The sequence below is a fragment of the Haliotis rubra genome, unplaced genomic scaffold (assembly GCF_003918875.1).
Source record: "Haliotis rubra isolate DU_JTF1 unplaced genomic scaffold, ASM391887v1 Scf312, whole genome shotgun sequence".
Lineage (NCBI taxonomy): Eukaryota > Metazoa > Mollusca > Gastropoda > Lepetellida > Haliotidae > Haliotis > Haliotis rubra.
The window spans coordinates 856,127-879,703 of NW_025766983.1; the positions used below are offsets into that span (position 1 = coordinate 856,127).

General features: G+C 41.8%; 1 protein-coding gene and 2 long non-coding RNA genes across 3 annotated transcripts; 2 read left to right on the forward strand and 1 right to left on the reverse strand.

Annotated features, from left to right (window-relative positions):
• Positions 1-455: 455 nt before the first annotated feature.
• Positions 456-18,050, reverse strand: LOC124283293. Its single transcript, XR_006900321.1, has 3 exons — positions 17,951-18,050; positions 4,086-4,089; positions 456-475 (listed from the first exon to the last, which is right to left on the reverse strand). It is a non-coding gene; the product is annotated as an uncharacterized LOC124283293 (long non-coding RNA).
• On the forward strand, positions 4,661-21,315 carry LOC124283290 (glutathione S-transferase Mu 3-like). The gene is made up of 7 exons (XM_046719321.1): positions 4,661-4,816; positions 8,934-9,009; positions 9,982-10,046; positions 10,531-10,612; positions 18,006-18,106; positions 19,225-19,320; positions 19,680-21,315. Exons 1-7 carry the CDS (start codon positions 4,784-4,786, stop codon positions 19,872-19,874), a joined length of 648 nt encoding a protein of 215 aa, XP_046575277.1. The 5' UTR covers positions 4,661-4,783; the 3' UTR covers positions 19,875-21,315.
• Positions 21,316-23,199: 1,884 nt separating this feature from the next.
• Positions 23,200-23,577, forward strand: LOC124283292. Its single transcript, XR_006900320.1, has 2 exons — positions 23,200-23,286; positions 23,318-23,577. It is a non-coding gene; the product is annotated as an uncharacterized LOC124283292 (long non-coding RNA).

A 23,577-nucleotide genomic window follows, 5' to 3' on the forward strand; every position in this document is an offset into this window, starting at 1 on the left:
TGCAGTTGTAGAAATTTATGTCCTGGATACTTTTACCATATTGGCACATTCCTAAAACACGTCAACTTGACCTATTTTCATCTACATTTATAAAACGAAAGTTTCAGAAACGAAGCGACCATTCAAGACTATTACCATGTGATCCAGATTTATAATTTTTAGAAAATAAATTTCATATTAATAATACAATTGTTGAAAATAACCTTTTGATGTCTTTATTTCTTTTTAACCCTCCCATACCCGTGAAGGTCCGGGTTAGAATATTGATCTTCAGTAACCCATGCTTGTCGTAAGAGGCGACTAACGGGATCGGTGGTCAGGCTCGCTGACTTGGTTGACACATGTCATCGGTTCCCAATTGTGCAGATCGATGCTCATGCTGTTGATCACTGGATTGTCTGGTCCAGATTCGATTATGTACTGACCGCCGCCATATAGCTGGAATATTGCTGAGTGCGGCGTAAAACTAAACTCACTATCAACCCTCCCGCACTCTGGCTGGATGTTGTTGGAGATAAGTAGCTATAGACTCAGGTCAACTCTGGGGTTATCATATCCTCAGATAAACCCTTTGCACTAACAAAGCCGCAGATAACGTACCGTATTTGCCCTAATAATCGTAATAAGCGCTCTGAGTGCTTTTAGAAACGTGATAAGGAGGAGAAATAGTTCAAACGCCATTTGAAAATGGTTGATAGGAAAACATATTCCACTTATCCGCTGCAGTTTTCCTTAAAAAATGTTAATAAACCCGAAAAGGTAGGGGTCAACATGTTAAGTCTTAGTACATGGGTTCTTATAATGACGTTATGTACGATTATGTCAAGAAGTCGCTGATGGTGTTGATAAGCTCAAAGATAATGTTCTGGAAGATGACGTTGCTAAGGGGGAGGACGTCACGGATTGTGTCAGTAGTGATGAGGACAGTTGTTGCCACACAGGTGACTTCCAGACTGGTGTGTGTGTGTGTGTGTGTGTGTGTGTGTGTGTGTGTGTGTGTGTGTGTGTGTGTGTGTGTGTCTAAATGGTTAGTGTCCGCTCGTCACACTGAAGACCAGGGTTCGATTCCCTACATGGCTACAGTGTGTGAAGCCCATTTCTGCATGGTGTCCCCACAGGCCCTAGTGTCTTTGCGAGGATTAAAGATTTTAGAAAATAGTGTTTTTGAGATGACCCCCGACTCCAAGTGCTTCACAGTGAAGCATTTCGAGTCGGGGGGTCATCTCAAATTTTGGTACTATTTTTGAAAATCTTTAATCCTCGCAAAGACACGAGGGCCTGTGCGTGCCCCCGCCGTTGTATTGCTAGAGTATTGCTAAAAGCGCCGAAAACCATATTCACTCACTCGACTGCCAGTATGACTGTAATAAAAGTGACGTGAACATGTTTGAAATTGTCAATGAAAAACTTAGGTTTTCTGCTTCCGTGTTTCTGAAATTCACCTACAGTTTAGCTATAGTTGTTAACATCAATCATGCTACAGTTTACACGGTATGATGTTTACTCTGACGCTCTGACTGAAGATAGGAATCACTTGTCACCTGTATAGATGGTCCTCACAGACCTACTCCACCACCATCCTCCCAGTCCCACAGACCCCCTGCCTGTAAGTTTAGAATTTTTTCACAGACTAGGAGCAAGACGTTTCACATGGCGAATGCGGTGAAACTAAGACATTCAGAACCACATCCCACCCCATCCCCACTAGATAACCTATATCAGACGGAAGTGTACATTGTATAGAAGGTAGGTTACCTTGTTCCAGCTTGACTTGAAATCCGGTTGTGATCTATCTTAATAATATATTAATGTAGAATTGTGTAGAACTGAATTCATCAATCCAATGATCAACAGCATGAGCATCGATCTGCTCAAATGGGAACCGAAGACATGTGTCAACCAAGTCAGCGAGCCTGACCACCCGATCCCGTTAGTAGCCTCTTACGACAGGCATGGGTTATTGAAGTTCAATATTCTAACCCGGGCCTTCATGGGTATTTTCCAACCAAGTGTAAATGTGGAAAAAACCTGAGCAAAATATTAGGGTAGTGAGCACCTTGGTTTCAGGTGCAAGTGCGTGTGAACGCTGGGTATCAAGCATAATATAATAATAATAAATGCATATTTATAGTGCGCCTATTCCACATCCTTGGGCATGCTCAAAGCGCTGTGTACAGATAATTTACTCGAGAATATTTACAGCCGAGATTATAAGTAATATACAGAGAACAGGTTTTAAGTCTGGACTTTAAAAATGTCAATTGTGTCAGAGCTTTTAATATGTGCCTTAACCTTGTCAATCAGAATAAACAAGGCGTGACGAGGCTATAACGTATGTAGAATCTGTCAGTGGTCTTGAATAACACGCGGCCTGCCTTTAGAATCCCCCACCAAATATGCGCAGTGAAATCAAACATATTTGTATCTTTTTGCTTCAGAACATTGTTCACTTTATGACGTTGCAATACTGTTGTACAAATGTGTTATACCGACACGCTCGGTTGTGTTCCCATGACGACAGTGGTCAGACTGGCCTGACATTTCACAGAAATATACAAATTCATTTCATGGGGGACTTTAGGGGACGCTCACGGTGAAATGCTCGCTCTTATTTTGCACACAGAATAGGAAAGCTACCATTTTGGTTTCTCTACGATTGATTTTAGCTATCCTAAGTTGGTCATGAGCAACTTAGACTTTGAATCTTCACTTTACGATTGACTTGGGTAAGATTGGTTAGTGGAACGGTATGCCGATCGTAACGTCACGCTAAGATTGGGATTTTAGGGGTTTACGATTGGCATAGGGCTAAGATCGGTTCCTTTAGTGGAACGGCACCCTGTTCTCATTGACATTCGGCGAACTTCAAATAGAACACATAATACAATATATAATAAAAGATACGCTTCATATGCAAATATAAAATGCCACGCATCTAAATCATAATCACTTCTTAAACATAAGTAAATTCGTATAATTTTTGCACTGTACACTGATCAACCATTCTCTTCCACAGAGGTTACTCCTGTCATATCTTCTTACGTTACGTTACGTAGGAATATATGACAGGAGTAACCTCTGTGGAAGAGAATGCTGATCAACATGCATTTATGATTTCTGATAACAGATTTATAATAACATATGTGAACAATCTGCAATGACGAAAGCAAGTGCCTTCTTTGTGTGTTAATAAAGAAGTTGTCCCACAGGTTAAATCTATTTATCACCTTTTCCATAGCCTATCCAAGGCTAATGTACCGTTATCCCGCCACACGTGTCAGCATACTCAGATAAGGAAGTTACAAAGGTCGCGTTCAAGACTTCAGGCAGACATACAGTTTACATGCAGTAAAGAGGCCATACGCCCATGATACAGACAATGTTTGATTGCATGAAACACGCATGCCAGTGAAGTAATTAAGATTCTCTTAGCTGTTGGACTTTATATAAATACAGACATAAGTTATACACAGCATCCGAGTTTTCAGATGAAAGAATTTCGATAAAAGATGTTACAGTGTGGGGCTTAATATACTCTTTAAGATAGTTATGCGTTAGGATTGAGTAACATACAAGTAAAATATGAAAATTCATCTTTGTACAGGTGCGCTTTGTTGGTGCGACATCCGGTTTATACATGTAACGCTCGTTAAAGTCAACGTTCACTGCATTCTTTTTGTCCGAGGATCCGCTTGCCTCACCTGTATACAAATGAGAAGTCCAAATAACGCCACAATATATGAACCCGGATCCGTTAAGACGGGATCTTATGTACAGCTCATACCCAACGTATAGATCAACTAAACACGTGAACATTGTTATGACAATAGTCTAATTTCTGTTTGAATATTGCTGAAAGCGGCATAAAACCGTATTCACTCTGATTAAACCGATTGAAAAGGTTGTGTTACAGCTTAAATCAAGAAGTGCGAGTATGGTTTAACGACACTTTTAGCAATATTCCTGCAATACCACAGCAGGGGACACCAGAAATGGGCTTCACACACTATAGATTCTACCCATGTGGGGAATCGAACCTGGGTCTTAGGCGTGACGAGTGAACGTTTTTAACCACTAATTGCTACCCCACTGCCCCTTTAAATCAAGGAGTTTTGGATTGACGACTTGATTACATAATGGTAGTGATGGAGAAAGGAATGAATAAATACAACCTGATATGTGAATAATATAACATGTAATGAAACCATCAGTAAATAGTCTTGAGATGTGTGGAATTGTTAAATCTACATAATTACATTTTCTACTGAATAATCATACAAAATAACCATGCAGAGACGAAAGAATTTTGGAAATTTCCACCTCTGGAACATTCTAAGCTGTTCATCATAATATGAGAAACTGCTTCATCACTGTGCTTGTGTTCTCGGAATCGTCCCTTTCCGAGGAATCGGAAAGTGAATTCTGAGAATTGGGGGTCAGACAGTGCTGAACATTGTGTGAATTTCGCAAACACGCAACTAAAAACCACGCGCTGTACCTCTATAAAATATATCACTGTTAAATCATACAACTTATTTGGTGTGTGCAGGAAATAAAGCGCAAAATGCAGTATATTTACTGACAAATCATAAAAAGACTCCCGGATAAACTAGTGACGTAATGACTACTCCTTCCGTATGACCTTCACCTTGACAAGCGAGAAGCCGGATCATCCGGGCAACTCACTCTGAGTATAAATACCAAAGTCGGCCGTTAACACCATTATCTCCCGCCAGTTAACCAGTGTTAGAGTTCGGTGTCACTTTCCTTGCACTATCACACTATGCCTACTCTTGGATACTGGGCTATTCGCGGCGTGAGTATAAAACATTTGCGTTGCTGTTGAAATGCAATTAGTGCGTGTATGATTTTTTAACTGTCGTTGTTGAGCTTACACATTGCATAAGCTACTGTTAAAATTCCAGAGACTGTCATGGATCGAGATAGAAATATTTCATTTGCTACACCGTACACGTGTTGTTTAAACAGTCTTATTGAGAGTTATTTTGTCTAAGTAAATGTAGATAAAGCAAATATGTCTAAAGTTTAAAAAATGTACTTTGTAAAGAATCAATTTGAATGTATCAAGGAGGTTGATATATTGTTTTATATGACACTAACAAAGGTCCATTCAGTTTTATACTTGGATACTTATGATTTACTATAAAGCACAGTTTTATTCTAGTAGTAAATACCTAGGTTAACCATTGCCAGGCTCTTGCCAGGCAGCCATAGCCAGTCACCCATAGCCAGGCACCCATAGCCGTTACAGTCATGTCACTCATGAGCAGATAGCATCTACACTGACTGACTGACTGACTGAGTTTGGTTTTACGCCGCTTTTAGCAATATTCCAGCAACATCAAGCCGGGGCACACCAGAAATGGGCTTCACACATTGTACCCATGTGGGGATTCGAACCCGGGTCTTCGGCGTGACGAGCCAACGCTTTAACCACTAGGCTACCCCACCGCCCCAGATAGCATCTACACTGCTGAGGAGTTGCCAATAGGAAACTAATTGGAAACCCAATGGCTATTATGAAGTTTGCACCCCAGCCTTAACTCTGGAAGATGTAGGCCCATGCATGTTAACTGAGTCTAGCTGTTATATAACCCTTTCGTAATACAAATAGTAGTTTACAGGTAAGAGGTAAGACATCTGAAAAATTGGGGAAAAGGGATTGGCACCCCTTCAGCTCTTTTGAAGGACTGGCAATCAGTATAGCTCTGATACTGTTAATAATGAACTACACATTGACAAATATCTGAAAAGTACTTGGAGGAGAAGCGCAAAGAACAACATATTTTATATGTCACTAGAAAATTGGTGACATGGTTATGCATGAGTTATTAACAAAAAGAGTGCTGTAGACATGGTTAAGAAGTGGCCTATGTGTGCTGTATCTAAAACTTGAAACTATTTCATCACAATATTTTATGGAAGACATCGAAACAGTGTTCATAATGATAATCGGTAATGATTCTTCCCATCAACCACGTTGCCGATTATCTATCATTTTAGCCAGTGCTTGTGAATATACTGTACCAACTAATGAAATTTGAAGTATCTTTTATCAGTATTGCATATTCATTCGGTTAAGAAAATCAGCAAGATTTGGAAAGGACTGCTATGGTGGTCTAGTGGATAGAGCATCAGTCTAGAGATCAGAAGCTTGGTTGTTGGGGCCATGGTCATGAGACGTTGAAATATGGGGCAGGTTGTAAAACCAGTGTGGTTCTCTGCATTAATGGTATAGAACATGGATTGGTCAGGTTGGCATCTGTTTAATGTGTTTGTGTCGAATACCCATGATAAACTGTGGAATGGTATCTCAGTGGGCTAGCACTATAAACCATCCTGTCCAGTGAGTGAGTGAGTGAGTATGGTTTTACGCCACTTTTAGCAATATTCCAGCAATATCACAGCGGGAGAAACTAGAAATGGGCTTCACACATTGTACTCATGTGGGGAATCAAACTCGGGTCTTCAGCGTGACGAGCCAGCGCTTTAACAACTAGGCTACCCCATCGCCCCCCAACCAGTCCAGACTAGTATAGACAGCCCTGCATACATACATGCACATTATACGTTCCATAATTTTAAGGGGCAGTGGGGTAGCCTAGTGGTTAAAGCGTTCGCTTGTCATGCTGAAGACCCGCGTTCAATTCACAATGTGTGAAGCCCATTTCTGGTGTCCCCCGCTGTGATATTGCTGGAATATTGCTAAAATCGGCATAAAACCAAACTCACTCACTCACTCAATAATTTTAAACATGTCACTTGTCCTAACCTCACAGTAATTGAATTGGCCTTAATGTTATCTTTGCTTTCCATGGGATCCACAGTGAAATTATTTTTTGTTCATCTTCAGTATTTATTGGTATATTCATCAAAACACAGTGTAACACAGTACTTGTTGAACAGATATATCGTCTGTTACCGTGGCTACAGACAATGATTTATAATAAATGATGAACCAGGATCACATTTCGAAACTGAAGCAGCAGCGTTCTAAAATAATGCAAGCTGTTATATTGCATCCTTGTCTGACAAATCAAGTTTTCAGAAATTCATCCTGAAAGGTTTCCCTTCCTGGTTGGGACGTTGGCCCAAGGTTTCATAGCACATGTGCCTTGTTTCCCAGAACCTGTTAAATCAGCAAGTTTCCATATAGGGAAATGTATGTACCAATCGTCTTGCCTGGTCAGGCTCCACAAGTTACCTGACTGTATTCAGTGCATGTTTGGGCTGTGTGTCAGAATGAATTAATCACCGTCTGGAACACCAGACAGACTTTACCTTGCCTTAGGTTTACGTGACCTTCAGTACAGAAAAATACAGTTTGACATTGTATTAGAAGTGTGCAACAAGGCAAAAAGATGTTTAGGAGTGCTTCTTGGAATTTACATGTCAAACAGACATTGTCAGTGAAATATTTCCTCCAAATTAAATTTTAACATATGTTATATTTGAGATTACACTTTCTTAGTAAAGTACACATTCTAGTACTTTTTGGGGTTCATAAATTTTTGTTTTGCTCATTTTTGTATGCTTGTGCTACGACATTCGTAAGTGTATGGTAAACTTGATTATTGATTCTCCGACTGGAATCACTGAACCCTCATGATGAAGTCAGTTCTTATATACTGGTAAAACAGACAAATGTTAGGTCCTGGCTCCAGTGTGGCTAGGAATGTCATGTGTCAATTTTCAAGTGACATATTGCATTAACAAGACTTTTCGTGCACCATTTCTGAACTGTTATAGGAAATACTAAAGTACTGTCGGAAATAGAAAAAAACTGTTTTTTCATATTTACATCTACAATTTATGTAGTTAATATGTGAAAGTGTGAAATATTTGTTAAACTAAGTTTGGCCTAACTATAGTCTCAGTGGTAGGGAGATAGGAAACGTAATGACTGTATACATTGTATATTGCTTCATGCATTCCTTCTGATGTACACCGGGGCGGTGGGGTAGCCTAGTGGTTAAAGCGTCCGCTCGTCACGACGAAGGCCCGGGTTCGATTCCCACACATGGGTACAATATGTGAAGCCCATTTCTGGTGTCCTCCGCCGTGATATTGCTGGAATATTGCTAAAAAGCGGCGTAAAACCATACTCACTTACTCACTCTGATGTACACCGCTACATTTGACACGCAGATTTACCTAACATTATGTTTGGAATTGATTCACAGTGACTTTATAGACTTCAAGAGTGAATGCAGCAGATTTGTATGATTAGAATAATTAATGAGCCTGATTTGCTGTTTTAATACAGATCATAATATGGATGCATTCTCTTCCCACAGAGGTTACTTGTCATATCTTCCTACGAACCTCTGTTCTAATACGGCAATATTTCACGGTTCTCGTAAAATCCCCTAGCGGCAAAAGATCGCAACACGAATTATCTCCCTTCTTTCTATCCAATCAGAAAACGTGTTACATCGACTTAGATTCAACTTGACTAACACAAGCAAATGTGAGGCCACAAATATCCCCCATCTGCCGGGGACTTGTGTTGATGTTACACACAAGACGTTTAATGGCTAGCTTGTCCGTTGTCAACGAGGGCGATGGAAACGTCACTGATCCGCCATAACATGACTGAGTTCTGTCTAGAAGAAACGTTTGCGCATCGCGCAGGGGAAGAGGTTTAGTTTTCTCGAAGTATACGGAAATTACAGAGGCCTTGCGAATGATCACTTTTGAAACAACGTCGCTGATTGCACAACTAAATCTGATTGCCTCCAATCACGAGTCTTGAACGCTCACACCATGAAAGGGCCGTATTAGAACAGAGGTTACGTAGGAAGATATGACAGGAGTAACCTCTGTGGGAAGAGAATGAATATGGATGTTGCCCAACCAATCCTGGTGATGATGATGATGATGATGATGATGATGATGTGCTTCTGTTTCAGTTGGCACAGCCTATTCGCCTGCTGCTGAGTTATGTAGACCAGGACTTTGAGGATGTTCAATACGAGCAGGGCGATGGTGAGACATTTTTCACACAGTAAATGACATGGCTTTCATGAAGTTTCCATATTGTTCATTACATTGGTCACACTATGTCTCCAGCACGACACATTCATTCCTATGTGATTTCAGACTCTGGCAATAATGTTGTCCAGAAAAATATGATTTATTACAAGTTCATGTTTAATTAACAGCTGTGATAAACGTGGCATTTTTTGTATGAACCAACAGATTCCATTGCTTTCTAGTAATAAAAATGCAGCAGCATGCAGAAATATATTACAGTACATATTGTCTGAAATATACATTGAGGAAGTAACTGTAGCAGTACTACCAGACTTAGTTCTTTGCTCACTCGGGTGGTGGGGTAGCCAAGTGGCTAAAGCGTCTGCTCGTCACGCTGAAGACCCAGGTTCAATTCGAACATGGGTACAATGTGTGATGATTATTTCTGGTGTCCCCTGCCGAGATGTTTTTGGAATATTGCTAAAAGCGGCGTTAAACCATACTTACTCACTCACTCTTTGCTCACTCACTCTACCTGACACGGGTACAGGTAGGTGATAATTTAAAAATCTGTTTGGAAGTGATGTGATCATCTCCATCACCCCCTGTCTCCTACTCCTACAGATCAGGGCCCCGTTTCACAAGTCTATCGTAATGCTGTGACTGTCGCAGCTCCTATACTGTAACATAGTCTTACAGCAGTTGTAGCACTATGATAGTTATATGGAAACAGGGCCCAGGCCCCAAATGCATAGCAATAGCTGTGAAACCTTTCCTTCTATGCTTTGTAAAGACAGGCGCAATGGAGGTGTGATGTCCCAAAACTATGATGGCGAATGTGCCCCTACATGATATAATGTAGAAACAATACTGTTGGATAAAGCTGCACTCAGCTTACATTCCTGTATGGTCTCCTCCACTGTGTACAGAGTATATATTTCTTTATTTTGGATTGAGTAAGAAATATTTGTTGTTTTTCTTCAGCTCCTGACTACAGCCGGGAAACCTGGACCAGTGTGAAGCCCACCCTGGGACTGCCCTTCCCCAATGTAAGTTCTTCAGTGTAACTGCCGTATCATTGTAACCATGGTAACATAACAATTAAAACTTAGAAATTCATGACTACACATAAAACCATAATCACTCACTCACTCACTCACTCACTCACTCACTCACTCACTCACTCACTCACCCAGCAACCCGTCCACTCCTCCACACACATCCGAATGGCCAACCACCCACCCATACTCACTCACTCACTCACCCACCCACCCACCCACCCACCCACTCACTCACCTCACTCACCTGTCAGCAGTACATCCATACGACACCTACATAAGTCACTTTAGGTGAGCCCATGGTTAACTTTGACCGTCAAAATTAACTATATGTTAGATCTTAAGCCTAGCAGATGTCAGCTTTTCAACAATATTCAGCTTCATGCTCAGGTCAAAACTTTGATCTTTAGAGGATCTATGGGACAATGTCCAACTTTATGCACATTGAAATGTTAAACTGCCCTTGTTCTTTCAGTTGCCCTACTATGTGGATGGTGATATTAAGCTCACTCAGAGTAATGCCATTCTCCGACACATTGCCAGAACGCATAATTGCTGTAAGTACCTATAGATTTGTTTGCTTGTGTAATGCAGCAGCAAATACTGATCCAGCTATTTGACGTCAGTCTGTAAATGATCAAGGTTCATCAAGACCATCTAATGATTGACATGAGTGTCAATCTGCATATTTGGGATATAATGACATGCATCAACCATGCCACCCAATCCACGGAGATGCAAGCCCATACGATTTTATCGTATTCGTTACGAAAAAACAACACAAAATTTGCGACTACGATAGCAGTAATAATATACAAATTTAAAAAATAATACATTAAATTACAGTATTAAATAGCATATGTACCATACACAATATATTTCAACCACATTTTATTCAGTATCAAGCTATATGTGTATACTTATACTGATTTAGGTGAGTACAATGTTAATAACAATGTCTTAGACTATATATTTACAATTTTTCCTTATCCTGACTCATGATCTTTGCTTATCTCCGTCTTCTATGCAAATGGTAGTGGAACACTTGAATCCTTTGTAGTTCCCTAAAGCGGACGTAAAAGTACACTCACCCACGGGTTACCTCCCTTTTCCCGCGTAAACAGTCATGTGACCCGCCTTACTTGTCACTCTCTCCCTTTTCGCCCAAGCGGATGGTTGGGCGAGCACTGGAATCCTGTATACGGCATATATCCTTTTTTATTTAGATTCTATTTATCAAAATTTTTCTGTGTATGGTATTTGGCTATAAATAGTTTATATTTTATGTAAAAGTTTTGAAGAAATTATTTGTATTTTGTGACATATTTTCATTGTAATGTAACTTGTTTACATTTCATGAAATCTTGCAGTGTTTGCAGGCACTGGCTATCAGTGGCTGATCCTCACCCCCAATGCCCTTCATGCATTAAACCATGTTCTTATACCTTGCGTTGTACATATTGCATTGGTTTATCAAATCTACAATTTAATCAATATTTGTCTTATATCTATAGACGTGCCATGGGTCGGGTGAGGAAGTCATCACAAGTCACGGTTGATAAATCGGGAGATCAAGCCGGTAACCCTATGTCGCTTGCTACTGCAGAAATACGTAATCCTAGTGCTATGTTGAGTACGTTGCAGGGGCAGTCGTCTGTTACGGGGTCGAAGAAGAGATCAGCTACGACGGAGTTGACACACTCTCAGAGTAAGAAGAAGACTTCTTCATCACCTACAACGCAGAGGAGAGCATCTGTAGCTAGATCAGAGTCGATATCAACGCGACCTAGGAAGTCAACTAATCAGAGGTCGTTTAATGAGGAGATTATCCAAACTCACGAAGCAGACGTGTTGATGAACCACAGTTACTTCTGCCTGAAGTACCTACTAGTTCGGCGACGCAGTTGACCTCCACGACTACTAGATTGTCTCCTGCAACTACAACAGCGGGCCAGCTGTTTGACGACCAACCACCAACTTCTCAACGGAGCGAAGTTGAAGCACACAACACATCAGTGTTCACGAACGCTTCATCAACGCCGCATCAGCTTCAGTCAGCGCAGAACCTGGATTCAGGCGGCTTCATGAGGCAATTTACTGACCAGATGATGGCCATGATGGAACGTAGGTTTGGGGAGGAAGCGAATGCTCGACGGAACCTCACATCTACTGGCAATGTTCGCAAACCCTCTGACCTGCGCGAACCTGATACACCTCACAGATCTACATCTGAAGACTACGTTGGCGAACGTCTACATTCGTGAAGGTCATCACAGTCTGACGACTCTGTCATCATGGAAGAAGATGGAAGGTTCGCGAAGGCCACGTTCGAGAACACCTAGGGAGCCATCTCTGAGATCAAGTCGCTCTAGATCGAGATCCCATATCTCTCACAGACGTTCGCAAGGATCAAGTTTGCGAAGGCAGGGTTCGCGAGAGAGAAGTACTCAAAGGGATGGATCTCGAGACAGACGTTCGCGAAGGGATGAGTCATGAGACGGAGGTTCGAGAAGGGATGGCTCTCCCCAAGGAGGACTTCTTCTGAAAAAGAATTATACAAACCTGTAGAGGTTATGAATTCTTTGAAGAAAGTCCTCCTTGGGGTACGGCCACCCGCCTCCCCTCATTCTGTCTGATACGTTCAGCATGAAAAGTGAGGTGCGAGGTTGTCGGCTAGAGTTACCTGCTCTTGCTGGTAGGGGGCCCCTCGGGGATCCTGTAGGGGTGGTCTCACAAGACAAAAACGTGTTTTTTGTTTTGCAAATATTTTTATTAAAATATAGTTACAACTGTTGTAGGTTTTTAGAATGGACATTTTAATACTTATATGTACCCCAAGGAGGACATTCTTCAAAGAATTCATACCGTAACCTCTAAAGGTTTGTATAAACAGATCAACATCATCTCACGCCTGGCTTCTACTCCCCAATTTTCCCAGTACCCAAGAAGAATTCCAAAGAGAAATTCAGGTTGATTTACAACATGTGGATAATCAACCAGGACTATCTACTGAAACCAGACAGGTTCAGAATGATCCACTTACCTCAACTCAGACTACTCGTCCGTCCAGCAGATTACATGGCCAGCATAGACCTTCAGGATGCATATCTGCACATGCCCATACATCCCGGAATCAAGAAATTATCTACGATTCCTATTCAGAGGTCAGCACTTCCAATGGAACGTCCTACCGTTTGGAATATCGTTGGCTCCGTGGCTATTCACACGAATAACCAAGCCTATAGTCGCCTACCTGCATCATCGAGGTCTACGCAGTGCCTGTTATCTGGACGATGGCATACAGGTTCATCAAAGAGCCAATCAACTCAAGATTTATCACAACGCAGAATCGAATTATGATTCCAGAAGATTGTTGGATCAAGATCCAAGCCATGATTCCTCATCAGTCCTCTCTCCGTTAATACTACGAACATGGCAATGTCTACTCGGTCTACTAACCTCAGCACAGGACTTGACTCGCACAGGAAGATTACAACTACGTCTGTTGCAACGATTCCTGGCAAAACATGTGGACAGTGTCGACCCTATCTTGCTACCAGACAATCTCAAGAGGTACCTGCTTTGGTGGACTCACAGGTCGAATGTCTGCGGAGGGACCTATTTACAAGAGCCGGCCTTCGACACACATCTTTACGTAGATGCATCGATACAGGGATGGGGTGCGCATCTCAACAATCAAGTTTCATCAGGAAAGTGGTCCAAAGCAGAACAGCATCTTCACATCAATCTGCTAGAAATGAAAGCTGTGATCATAGTCGTACAACTATAGTCGAGCTTGCTGATCAACAGAATGCTGATGGTCCACACGGACAACTCTACAGTGGCATTCTCCATAAATCGGCAAGGATCAACAAGATCGCCAAGCCTACTTCAGCTCACATTCCAGTTGTTCAACATCACGGAGGAGGCAAACATCTGGATAAAGGCGTGTCACATACCGGGAGCCAAGAACGTACTAGCAGACGCTCTTTCCCGACCACTGCACCCATCACATACGGAATGGATGCTCCATCCAGAAGCATTTCAGCTCATCATAAAGGAAATAGGATCCCCATGAATAGACCTGTTCGCCACGAGGTTCAACAAACAACTACGGACGTTTGTCTCACCAGTACCAGATCCCCAAGCCTGGGCAACAGATGCACTGAGCATATCATTGGAAGGACTAAACGCATACGCGTTTCCACCTCCAATATTACTACTAAAAGTACTGTTGAAGATCAAACAGACACAGGCACTACAATTGACTTTGGTCCCGCCCTATTGGCCAGCGAGAGTATGGTTCCTTGACCCAATAGAAGATCTCGGAAGTCCAACCCTCAAGCTACCAGAATAGCCGAACCTATTAGACATCCGCACACCAAGCAAATCCACGGGAACCCAGCACTGTTCCAGCTACATGTGTGGACCTTATCAAAACCTGTTTGAAGAAAATAGGATACTCTGCCAGAGCAGCGAAAGCAGTAACGCTAGCGTTACGCAGATCTACTCGTAATTTGTATGATGACAAATGGCAGAAATTTGAAAGATATGCAAGGCCGAAAGGCATCATAGCCATGAAAGCTTCTCATCCTCAAGTGGCGGAATATCTATGTCACCTTAGATATACAAGACATCTGAAAGGTTCGACATTATCCACATATCTGGCAGCCATCAGTACAGTCGTCACTATGAAGTCAGGCATCAAGTTGACGAAAGTACCAGAATTACTTGCTCTGTTGCAATCTTTTAAACTGGAGAACCAGCAAAAGAAATTCAGAGCACCAGCCTGGGACCTGAATGTAATTCTACGTCATCTCATGAGCGATGCCTACAAACCTTTAGAACAGACTACCTTCCAGCTGCTTACACAGAAGACTCTGTTCCTGCTTGCCCTAGCTATGGCAGCTCGAATGTCTGAGATACATGCGTTGGACTTTGGACGAACTAGATTCAACACGGGGCACCATGCTGCAGTACATCTAGGACTCAGAGGGGACTTTATTGCTAAGAATCAACTACCTGGTCAACCAGATAGACAGTTTCATGTACCAGCGCTATCTACAATCCTCAAACCAGAGGATACTCAGGACTTATCCTTGTGTCCGGTCAGAGCCCTGAAGATATATCATCAAAAGACTAAAACAAAGAGAAGAAAATTCAAGTGCCTATTCATCCCCTTGTCTACAGAGACCTCAGTATACATCTCAAGAACAACAATATCGTTTTGGATGAGAGCCGTTATATTGAGAGCCTACAAAGCAGCAGGACTAGAGCTACCAGACAATCCTTCAAGAGGTACCTGCTTTGGTGGACTCACAGGTCGAATGTCTGGCGGAGGGACCCATTTTACAAGAGCCGGGCCTTCGACACACATCTTTACGTGTGAGATGCATCGATAGCAGGGATGGGGTGCGATCTCGAATAATCGTTTCATCAGGAAAGTGGTCCAAAGCAGAACAGCATCTTTCACATCAATCTGCTAGAAATGAAAGCTGTGATCATAGTCGTATAACTATAGGGCAGCTTGCTGATCAAAGAATGCCAGGAAGATGGTCCACACGACAACCTACAGTGGCATTCTCCATAAATCGGCAAGGATCAACTAGATCGCCAAGCCTACTTCAGCCTACATTCCAGTTGAGTCACCGGATAAGGCAAACATCTGGATAATTTTCACATACCGAGCCAAGAACGCATTTTAGTAGACGCTCTTTTCCCACCACTGCACCCATCACATACGGAATTGATGCTCCATACAGAAGCATTTGACTCATGAGGGACAAGGATCCCTGAATAGACGTCACACGCTGGAAAAACAACTACGGACGCTTGTTCACAGTAGATCCAGGTGCATGGGAAAATCAGGAGAGAGTGACAAGTAAGAAGTTGGTGACTAATAAGAAAGTAAGAATATTTATGGAAAAGGACTTCTTTATTATATATGATGTACGTTTCGGGTATGGATTCTTATACCGAACTCAAGCAAGAGGAAGTACAAGTGTTCACACTACCAGGCTTATATATAGAAGAGGGAGATTAAGCAATAACAACATGTAGGACTGGATGAGGGGGGATTAATAACAACAAGGCATCGGTGGCAATAATGTAGTGACAATAGGGAAGCCAATGGTGGTTGATGTAAAACAAAATATACATGCTGGGATGAGATTAATTAACAACGATGGCTGAGGTGCTCTTAATCTGTTGTTTTTATGAGATCATTGTGATGCAGAAGGGATGAGGATATCCCTGGTCTCTGCTGATTTGAGGCCAGGTTCCTCGGATTTGAACTGCTTCTGCAAGTTTCCTTTTTGGTGAAGTCCTGGTGGTTTTGGATAATATGTCCACATTGTCCCAAATTATGTTGTGATTGGGGCAGTTGATGATGATGGTCTGGATAATGCCTTCATTTTCTATCAGATTTGGTGGTAGATGATAAGTGTTCTTGGATTCGATATTTATGGGCCGGGAGGTTTCTCACTTCACATAGGCCCCGCCACAGTCACAGTTGATTTTATAGACAACACCTTTGGGTTGATGTTGTCGCTAGAGGTGTTCCTGCCATTCTTTCAGTAGGGTTTTAGTGGTGTAGAGCTGGTAAAGTAGGGTTTCGATGCCTGCTTCTCAGCTTGAGGAGACGGGCTGATGTGGTGAGAGGTTTTCTCATGAAGCGGAGGGAGATACTTAATAGGTGCTGGTCTCAGTGGTTCTGTTGGAGGCCAGGTTTTCTTGTTGGGTGGATGCGTGGTGCTGATAATTCCATCGACTTAGTTCTCGGACGGGTAGTGGCTGAACTTGGGTGGAAAACATGGCTGAGGTGCTGCATTTCTGTAGTGGGACTGGTGGAGGAAAGGTTGATGGCCTCGCCTGGTGAGGGGGCGGAGATAATCCAGTTTTGGGCCAAAATGGTTGGACTAATTGAGCTAAATTCGAAGTTGGCATCTCTGAATCACGGATCTTGTTGATTCTTACAAGCATCTCCAGAGGGAAGTTGACCACTGACTTCTGTTTCTAAGGTGAATTGGACCCAAGCTGTTGTTATTGAGGGTGTTGGTAGGAGGGCTGCTGGGTCTTGGTCTCTGCCGAAGGATGACAAACGGTTACCTGACCTTCCTGTACCAGCAGGTTGGTTTGATGGTTGAGGTGCTGAGTGCTTGCTGTTCGAAGGAGGTCATGTAGATTTCTGTGAGTATTGGGACAGAGGGGAGCCCATGGGCAGGCCGGATTTGTTCATAGTAGCCGCCTCCCAGGTGAAGCAAGTGGAGGTGATGCAGGCAGAGGTGAGGGCAATGATGGAGCCAGTGGTGAGGTTGGGTGTCAAGGGGGTCTAATCTCAGAGATGCGCTAAGGAGGATTTGGAGAGTTTCTTCTATGGGGACACTTGTGAAGAGGTCCACAACATCGTAACTCAGGATCTGGTCCGCTTCAGTTATTTTGAGGAGCTTCTGTTACAGAACCAGTCACCAGAGATGTAGGAGTCCTGGGTTTTACCGACAATGTATTTTTGTTTTTACATCAACCACCATTGGCTTCCTATTGTCACTAAGTATTGCCACTGCGTGTTATTAGTCCCCCTCATTCAGTCCTGGTATATGTTGCTATTACTTAATCCCTCGTCTAAGTGTATATAAGTCCTGGTCTGTGCTGTAGTACTTCACTTTTGCTTGACAAACGTATAATCTGTAGGGGTGTGGTGGTCCAGGGTAGTCCCCAGACCTGGGTTGATTTATGCGTTTGATCGTGCCAAAGACCTGGGTTCGATTCCCCACATGGGTACAGTGTGTGAAACCCATTTCTGGTGTCTCCTGCATGGCTGACCATCCACGCACTATATGCAATGTTGGTGTTTAATCTGTGTCCTTGATGTGTTTATTGCTTAAAGCCATCCAAACGCCACTCACCCCTATATACACATGACTTGGTGTTTAATCAGTGTCCCTGTTTTAGTGGGAGAGACAGAGAAGGAGAAGGCTGAGGGCGATATGATGCTTGATCAAGCTATGGACTTCAGAAATGGAATTGTTGGGCTTTGTTACAGCTCTGACTATGTAAGTATGCCTTTATTGCATTGTTAAAGGTGGGAGCTAATATCTGGTCTCAACTCCGTTCTCCAACGCTGCCAGCAAAGTCTCATTAGCTGTCTGTACTATTTGCTGGCTAACCCAACTGAGCCTGTCAATAGAGATTGTGTGTGATAGTCTCAAGCCTAAATACATAGAACACCCTCATTTGAAAGTTTAGGTCATTTCGTGTTATATTAAAAACTTGAGATATGTTTTCTCAAAGTGTTTCAGTATCGCTATCTCAGGGATGAGAGAGTGTCGGCATCAATTCGCTGATGAATGCTATAGAAAGGACAATGCTCAAACAAAGCAGTGAATAGGATAGGGTTTGTGTTAAATTGTAACCGATACAAATGTGACTCATTCTACCCGCGAAAGTCCGGGTTGGAATTGGTCTCAGCAACCCATGCTTGTTGGAAGAAACGGAAACAGGTGGTCAGGCTCACTGACTTGGTTGACACTTGTCATCATATCCTGATTCCGTAGATCAATGCTCATGCTGTTGATCACTGGATTTTCTGGTTCAGAATTGATTATTTACAAACTGCTGTCATTAAGCTGGAAAACTGCTTATTGTGCCACTCACTCACTCACTCAGGTTGGTGAACTATTAGTCTGATGAACTCTTAATCTGTCTCACAGTCCCTGATCCATATTATTTTCCTACAGCCCTCCCTGCAATACTAAAGCCCTAAATGAACCAAGTCTAGATTTCTCCAGGTTCAGGTTCTGAATATCTGGTCTCCCTGGGGCTCCTTTTCAATATAAATGGGTTTATTTGTTACTATCAGAGACTAAACATTAGTCTAATATACCCGTGAAGGTCCGGGTTAGAATATTGATCTTCAGTAACCCATGCTTGTCGGAAGAGGCGACTAACGGGATCAGGTGGTCAGGCTTGCTGACTTGGTTGACACAAGTCATTGTTTCCCAATTGCACCGATTGATGCTCATGCTGTTGATCACTGGATTGTCTGGTCCAGACTTGATTATTTACAGACCCAGGCCATGTAGCTGGAATATTGCTGAGTGCGGCGTAAAGCTAAACTCACTCACTCAGTAGTCTAATGAACTCTGTGTAACGCCAGATTTTGCTTATTCAGGAAAAGAAGAAGGCTGCCTACTTCGATGCGCTACCAGCTAAGCTGGAGGTGTTCGAGAACTTCCTTGTTAACAGAGCCTTTTTCGCAGGCAGTAAGGTGAGTTGACATGCTGAAAGGACCTGGTTCAAAATGCCTTTTGTAACGAAACTGAAGAAAATTAATGATCACAAATTACTGAATTTTTAACATCTCTAATATTTTAGTTAGATGCTGTGAAAACCATGTACAACATATTCTTTTTGGGAAATATTTTAGAAAATAATCTGAATATCTTATAAACGTAAGGTAATATCGAATTATGTATTTTTTGTATATGTTTGTACAAGATCTAAATGTTTGATACTAAAAAATGTAGGATCTTGTGACCAGATTGTGTTGTATGTACAATTTATGCTCTTTTAATCTGTGTGGCAAATCAGGGAATGAGTGTTAACTATTGTGCTTACTTGTGGCAGGTGACAGTGTGTGACTTTCCAATGTATGAACTCCTGGACCAGACGAGAATTATGAAGCCTGGAAGTCTTGACAAATTCCCAAAACTGTTGGCCTTCTTGACCCGTTTCGAGGCACTTCCCAAAATCAAGGCCTATTTGAGCAGTGATAAGTGCATTAAGAGACCCATCAACAACAAGAGTGCATCATTCAAGTGAACTACAGCATCTTTAGTCTTGTAATGTATTGTTGTTACCATGGAAACCCTGTTAAACCTGTATCAGCACTGCTACCTGAGGGAGACATTCACATCGGCAATTTTTGAGTTGACCATCCCGTGAATATCAAAACACATTTAAGATACTAGGGAAGTTAATGGGAAACAACAATACTTCTAGAAGATCTTTTCTTTGTGGTTGCATTACTCATTTTCTGAAGATATTGTTTTCCGACTGAAGACACGCAAGGGTACATTGTTATTATGTTAATCAGCATGATCATTTTAAGAGTTCATGTATACTACATATATTCAGAAAAACATTTTCCCGGTGTTTCCTCTGTTGATGAGAGACATGAGTTTTAGAAGCACTGAGGATGAGCTGTTTTGTGTTAATTTGGCAACGAAAATGATGGGTTCCATGTTGTTGGCTTAGTGTTCTGTGTGATACTGTGGAGGTAAAACATTGCAGCCAGTGGCATGCATCAGCTGTCCTCACATTCCATGGTTTCTGGCTTAGACTTCACATGGAGTATCTAGTGTCCATTGTGATCCAGGTTTGTTTACGATTGTACCCAGGATGTAAATAGAGGGACATAGTAATCAGCCTCTCTATGCTTCTCTGTTTTTCGCTGGACCACATTTATAAAACTGATAGGTATTCTTTCAGGTTGGCCACTAGTGTTTTTCTACTGGTATTTAGGGACTTTTAGAATTTCAACATTGCGCCTTTCTAGTATAAGTTTAACTTTGCCGCTGTTCATTTTAGTGTTTTTCCTGACCATATTTCTAAATGGTATTCATTTGTGAAACTTGGCACACACAGAGATCATGTTGTCAACTGGTGCATGTTATTTATTGGTTTTTAGGGTGTTTAGTTTTGTCTGTTTTCATTGCTACAAGTTTTACTTAGATTTAGGGCTGGAGGGATTTCTTGTCATCTGATGACTCTTGTTTTCTGAATGTTACGTTTCGTTGTTTTATACACCCTGTTGTATACACCCTAGAGGATGAAAGTTGAGTGCACACTGATTCTGTGACACCGGTGATGATAAAATCAGTTATGGTTTAAGTACATTTGTGCTGGTATAAATTGGAAAGTACACAATACAAGTTCATAATACAATATTATCAAATTCCTTTTCCACAAAAATGTATGTTGACATAAATAATGTTTCCCTATTCAACCAAGGATGCCTCCAACATTTGTGATCATGCACACTTTTGCTTTAAAACTTACAAGTAAACAAAGATGTACTTAGGTTTGTGTCCTACATCTTATGTTGCATCCTGACTGCCAATCAGTACGAGGTTACTGGTTACAAGTTTGTTTCCTGTTCAGCCAATGCACAAATGTCATATTTTGTTTGTTTTGTTAAAGTAAGTACTGATTGCTTTTAATATTGGAAATAAACAGAGAGAAGCTTTTGCTTTAAACCTGACATTGTGTTTGATGTGTATGTATTACTGTCAATGTGTGACATTTTCCTGAAGGAAGTTCTAGATGCTCATGGCCCAATCGTCGAGGGCACTGCAACTTATCGAATACCCTAACTGTGGCAGTCACTGGTCACGGGGGTGAATTAGGTCAGGGCTGTCAGGGGGATGATCTGCGTGACTGTTGGCCTTCAGTAGCCGGCGTGAGGTGATCTGAAATACAGTTCAACCCTGCTCACCAGAATAACAATGTCATGGTGATGTTTTGAGGAGTGTTTTCATGATAACCATTGTATTCCAATGTGTTAAGTAAGGAACTCAACATGAATGTGTCCACAGTGTATAAGGGGTGTACTGTGGGGTCCTAATTGTCTAATGTTACACAATTCACTGCAGAGTTGTGTCCCCTGGGCACACAAGAACCTTTATCACAGGTTTGAATCCTGAGATCGACTACGCTCCTTGATCTGTCAGCACCATACCTATGTTCATGGGTTTCACAGAAATGGTAAGCATCAGACATTCCACTGACAGTGACACACAGTGATGTAACTGGAATACAGTTGAAAGCAGTGTTGAGCCACCTCACCTTATTCCCCTGGGCCCTTATTCTCGAAACGTTCTTAGCCCTAAGAATTCTTAACTTTGATTGTAGCCTATGTGTTAAGAATGGGCTTACGGAGTTTGTAGGGCTACGAACGTTTCGAGAATAGCTAGCCAGATCTATTGGGGACCTGGCAATGGGATCAGGGAGTCTGAGTGTGACTCGTCTCTGTCATTGAAGCCTGTGTCATGTCTGTAGTTGATCTGTTAGTGATAAGCCGCTTGTTGACGGCATGAACAAGGAACCATGTTGTGTTACTGAGCTAAACTGGTGATTGATAGCAACAACTGGCAGGGGTAATGGAGGCGAGGAACGATTTGATATGCCACGAGTGGTGCTTAAAATGTTGAATTAAATATATTTTATGTGAGTAATTATTAAATATGAGGTTGGAAATCCAAGAGGAGACCCTGTGAGGAAATGGGTGTCTACCTTTGATGGTGGCCATATTATATTTTGATATTAAAAATATTTTTGAACCGAAGAGAGGGAACCACGTTGCCAACCTTTGCTCGCTTCGCTTGCATATAGTAAGACTGGTAATTTCTCTCTGTTGCGCAGCCCTATTTGCGCTGCAGTTTTCCTGAGCACGGACGGGACTGTGATTTTATGCCGGTGTTGACAACTTGCCGAACTGGACAGCTGCCGGTTTTGACAACTTACTATCAAGAGAATGAGGTGGTTGGTACGGTGGTGGAGCGGTCATCCTTATAGTCTGTTTGCATTGAAAACGTACTGATGAATGTCAATACAAAAAAGTAAATCGAATAAGATGAAATTAAGATTGCGAATCCACATAATTTTACCTTGCCAACTGACCATTTAAATCTCAGAATTTTATTCAACTTAGGATAAAAGTTGTTTAACAAGTTTATCATAGTTTCAAATCGCTATTATTGGTTTGTATTACAAGGGGTATGCACTTTAAATGAAACACCGAGAACAAGTAGTGTTGGTCTAAGTTAACGCTCATCACGTACCGCACATACATTTGTTTCACTGTTCCATCTACTGTGCTCACCCCCTTGTTATACAAACCAATAATATGCATGATCGTTTGTTAAACAACTTTTGTCCTACAATGAATAAAATTCTGAGATTTAATGTTCAGTTGGCAAGGCAAATTTACGAGGATTCGCAGTCTTAATTTCACTTTATTTGATTTACTTTTTTACTTAAAGTGAAATTCATCGGTACGTTTTCACTGCAAACAGACTATAAGGGAAATGTATGGTCGGCATGGTTGGACTGATCTCTCGCAGTAGCCCTCTGTAAGAACTGGTGTTGTCAGCATCTAGGAACAGACCTCTTTGCCACCACCATTAATAAATACGGTAAATGGATTAAAAGCTTGTTTACACTTTTAGGAGAAGTAGATATTGATGTAGCAGACTGCCCTACAGTTAAATATGACAGAAATATAACACTTGTGAGGGTGATGGAACTGATGAGTTCCAGGTAAAGTGAAAACACGAAGACATTGCACAGTATTTTAATGCTTCTCTGTGTACAGCTATGATGTATATATGTATGGATAACAGTCAGCATATACAGTATGGAGGACTAGACAGCAAGTAGACGGACCAACGGAAAAACTGGACACATTAGCTTGGACTTTCAGAATGGCTGGATTTAATGTCAGTAAGATTTCAACTGGTTTAAA